Source organism: Mya arenaria, chromosome 16 (assembly GCF_026914265.1).
Source record: "Mya arenaria isolate MELC-2E11 chromosome 16, ASM2691426v1".
Lineage (NCBI taxonomy): Eukaryota > Metazoa > Mollusca > Bivalvia > Myida > Myidae > Mya > Mya arenaria.
In genome coordinates this window covers 51,682,197-51,686,247 of record NC_069137.1, presented here as the reverse complement: position 1 = coordinate 51,686,247, position 4,051 = coordinate 51,682,197, and the positions used below count along the sequence as shown (strand labels likewise).

The 4,051-nt window shown below is 34.5% G+C and overlaps 1 protein-coding gene across 1 annotated transcript; it reads right to left on the bottom strand.

Moving 5' to 3' along the window:
- Positions 1-468: 468 nt before the first annotated feature.
- On the bottom strand, positions 469-3,810 carry LOC128221210 (gastrula zinc finger protein XlCGF8.2DB-like). The gene is made up of 2 exons (XM_052929711.1): positions 3,729-3,810; positions 469-2,162 (listed from the first exon to the last, which is right to left on the bottom strand). Exon 2 carries the CDS (start codon positions 2,066-2,068, stop codon positions 1,169-1,171), a length of 900 nt encoding a protein of 299 aa, XP_052785671.1. The 5' UTR covers positions 2,069-2,162; positions 3,729-3,810; the 3' UTR covers positions 469-1,168.
- Between the last annotated feature and the right edge of the window lie 241 nt (positions 3,811-4,051).

Below are 4,051 nucleotides of genomic sequence, written 5' to 3'. Positions count from 1 at the left end.
TCGATTTTGCCATTCGTTTGCATCCCTACTATCAACCAATATCTTATTTTCATTTACAAGGGAATCAACTAGGAAGTAAGGACAGTTACATTTATTGTTTTTAAAATATGCACTTTAACCAATTTTGCAATTCTCATTCACTTCTTTCAAAAATAATAATAATTACAATATTAATAAAAAAATCTTATCAAGGGAGGCAAATTGGTAACAAAAAGGCCAAGAGTTATGATTTTGCATTCAATAACATTGTTTAAAGAATACAATGATAACATCACATGATAATGTCAATCAACCAATCGGTACATCAATCGCTGTCTCACGTTTGTAAACACTATTCAAAATTGGGGTCTTCAAAGATGATATTTGAGAATTCCAGCGGTCAGTATCTTAGTTTTAACACTCCTAATGATTTGCCACACTGAATTATAAGTACAATTTCTTAAAAAAGGGTGCATTTTACAAACCATGAGTTTATAACCCTTTATTGTCAGCGAAAAAAATAAAGTAACATAGTATTCAAGTATAGAATTGTTTTTGTTTTGTGTTTGGACCAGACAGCCTTGGGAATAGAGTCAATATGTGGCCCCCTATAAAAGGGCAGAAAAGAAACTGCCAAGGGAGACAATTTTGTTTCAACAGTTGACAGAGTTATGGTTCTTGACATAAACAGATAGTCATATTACTGTTATTATGTTGATGCTCTCAAGCACACATCTCTTCCTTTCAGAAGAGCTGGAAATAAAACTGATTTGCTGAGATTGAATAAATTTGCAAAGAGCCATTAATGAAATTAAAGTTCTCAATAAGAACCGGCTGCCAGCCAAAACGGTCAGTTCAAATTGCAACTGGGCCAGTTCAAAGTTGGAGAAATAAGTGAAGTAGCAGAAAACACTGATCAGTCACTTTACTATTTTGAGACGGTTTAACTCAAACTGATTGAGAACCCTGTATGAGTTATATATATTGTCATGAAAGAGTGTGATCAAATTGATTAAGGTTGATATCATTACTGGTTTTGAAGTTTTAAAGTTTTTTTCTAAAAAATGTGGACGGAAAGACGAACAAACAGGGTGATAACAATGGCATCCACCAAAACATTTTTGTGGGGCGACCAGGCGCTAATTATGCAAATTTGAATTTGTACATGTATAATAAATATATGCTATAATTAATTTGATAAATATGTTATGTTACAAGCAGCTAATCTGAAACTCTCTTTTGCCTCTTGTCCAGTACTGGTGTGTTGACACGGGTGTCTCTTTAATACATCTTTCCGAATGAAGGCTTCACCACATTTCTCACACTTGTACGGCTTCTCCCCTGTGTGAAGCCTCATGTGAACCCGTAAATGAGAACTCTGAGAAAATTCAAAGCCACAGATCTGGCACTTGTATGGCTTTTCTCCTGTGTGTATCCTCATGTGTGCCTTTAAAAGAAACTTATGGGCAAAAGCCGTTTCACAAGTCTCGCATTTGTATGGTTTTTCTCCCGTGTGTAATCTCATGTGTCCCACTACATAGTTTCTTCGGGAAAAAGCTGTGCCACATATCTCACACTTGTATGGTTTCTCTCCAGTGTGTACTACCATGTGTCGCAGTAAATGACTTTTATGTGCAAAAGCTGCGCCGCAAGTTTCACACTGATGAGGCTTCTCTCCAGTGTGTATTCTCATGTGACCTTTTAAATTAGACGCCTGAGTAAAAGCAACACCACATAACAAACACTTGAATGGCTTCTCTCCTGTGTGTATTCTCAGGTGTTTACGTAAATCAGATCCATGTGCAAAAGCCCCACCGCAGGTCTCACACTTAAATGGTTTCTCACCTGTGTGCGTTCGCATGTGGTATTGCAAATTACATTTTTGAGAAAAACCAGAACCACATGTTAAGCACATAAATAACTTCTCTCCAGTGTGTATTTTCATGTGGTTCAATAAATGCTGGCTATCCATAAAATCAAAGAAACATATTCCGCACCTGAATTGCTTAGCGTCATCACTCGTATTTGGTGTATTCACCTTACTTTCACAGTCAAAAGGAAGGACTTCATACCCATGGTTTTCCTCCATTTCTAATGTGTTTGTAACCTATTATTTACTGTAAAATCATCGCTACACATCCAATACTCTCACTTGTCGGTTCGGGAACCGTTCCCCGTATCACCTGAAAAACAAAACAATACAAATCATGATATACCATCAGCTGTGTTTTGATAGGAATTAAGCTGAATTACATGTATAATGGTAATTGAAAACCATGGAAAGCATACTTTCAATGTTCCGTTATGTAACTATTTGGACAAACATTAAACACAATATATTTAAAAAAAAGGTTTAGGATGAAAAAAAATGGTGAAATTATAGTGTTTCTATGATCACACATGCAATAAATTAGCTCTTACACTGATTTTGACAAATTTTCTGGTTTTTATTATGGTTATTTTTTTAAGTTTTATTGGTATTTTAATTATTTTTTTAAATACCCAATTTTTTAAAAGAATACATTGCTATGCTGATATCTATGGGATGCCCCTGTTTTGACTGCTGATGAAATAGTTCTCCAGTTTATTTTTTCATAGTTCATTATTTACTCGTGTTCCAGTGAAAACATTTTTATGAACATTCTGCTTCATCAATGGACTTTTATCTATGCATCTATAAAGAACAAAAGATAGCCAAAAATAAACAGTAACGCATGATTGAATCCTAAAATTGAACTGGACCAGAACACAAGACCAAATTACAGTCCACTCACCATTTAATGAATGATACTTTTTGGGGAAAAAATCTGGTTAGTTTTGATCAAGGGGAAGTAACTACAATAAATCTAAAAGCTAAGTTCCTAAATTTGATATGTTCACTCTCTTCGTTTGCAGTTAAATACCAAATTCATTTATTACACTGATAAAACTCCATATTTCATTGATAAGCATGAAAGAAATATTCCTAAGCGGTTAGTTCAAAAGATGTTCAGTATCATTGTACAGTACACTCTATAAGTTTGAACCATTTTTCTTGCTCACTCCGAGGGATAAAGCTGCTCTTGGCAGGTTTCCTCATCAAGTTAAACCTGTTCCCCACGGCGTTCTTCTGAATTGATTATTTACCACCAAGTTTAATATGAATGGTAGTTGGAAATTGTCTAATATTATTTAAGGAATGAATTGGGGGATTGATGTCATTATCTGGGTATGAATGCAATTGGGCTGGTCAAAGTGTGTCGAGTCCGAAGGTTTATTAAATAAAAAAATTCAGAAGAGGATCTAAAAACAAAATTAAAAGGGCAGAGGAAAAAACAACAACAGCAATTTACAGTTGCCATTTTAATCAATTGACATTTTTATTAAAACTAAATTAATTTTAACAAAGATTCTTATCAAGTTCTCCGAGTTTCACAGAGTTAATCCTAGAAGGAATGCCTCAATTGTAATTTTTAAGGTGACTGATCTGCCTCCGATGGCCTAAAAAACAAACTACGCAGAATGCAGTATGTTGATTTTTTCACAGTGTTTGCCTCATAAGCGAAATTCAGCGGAAAGTGGGTCGAACTAATTGAATGTTCTGTCCTTGTTATATTTCTAACACAAACAATAATACAAATATGTGTGGAAAGAAGAGAACATTACGTAATCGGGTAATTATCAGATAGATCTAAGCAATTGGTATAATTTAAATCTAAATGTTAATGAATGTATCTTAATTCAAATGTTTAATGACAGACGACATTTACCTTGCCCGGGCAGCGTTAAGAAAATCCTCAAAAAGCTTTCAATTAAGTGTAATTGATGCAGCTTATTGTTGTTCAATTATCAACAGGTAATGGAAATTTTATAACAAGGGGACGTAACTGCTCTACGTACGATTTAGATCGCAGACATTCGCCGGTATCCGGCATCCGTATCTCATATGCAGATATCTCAGCCTGCTATCATAAACTTCTCGTTTATAATTTACGAACTCCGGTTTCCTCCCGTTTTTAGTTCGAAATTTCATGAACTTTCCAGTATTGTTTTATTATCTTTATAGTATAGTATGGTTATATTTGATATCAAA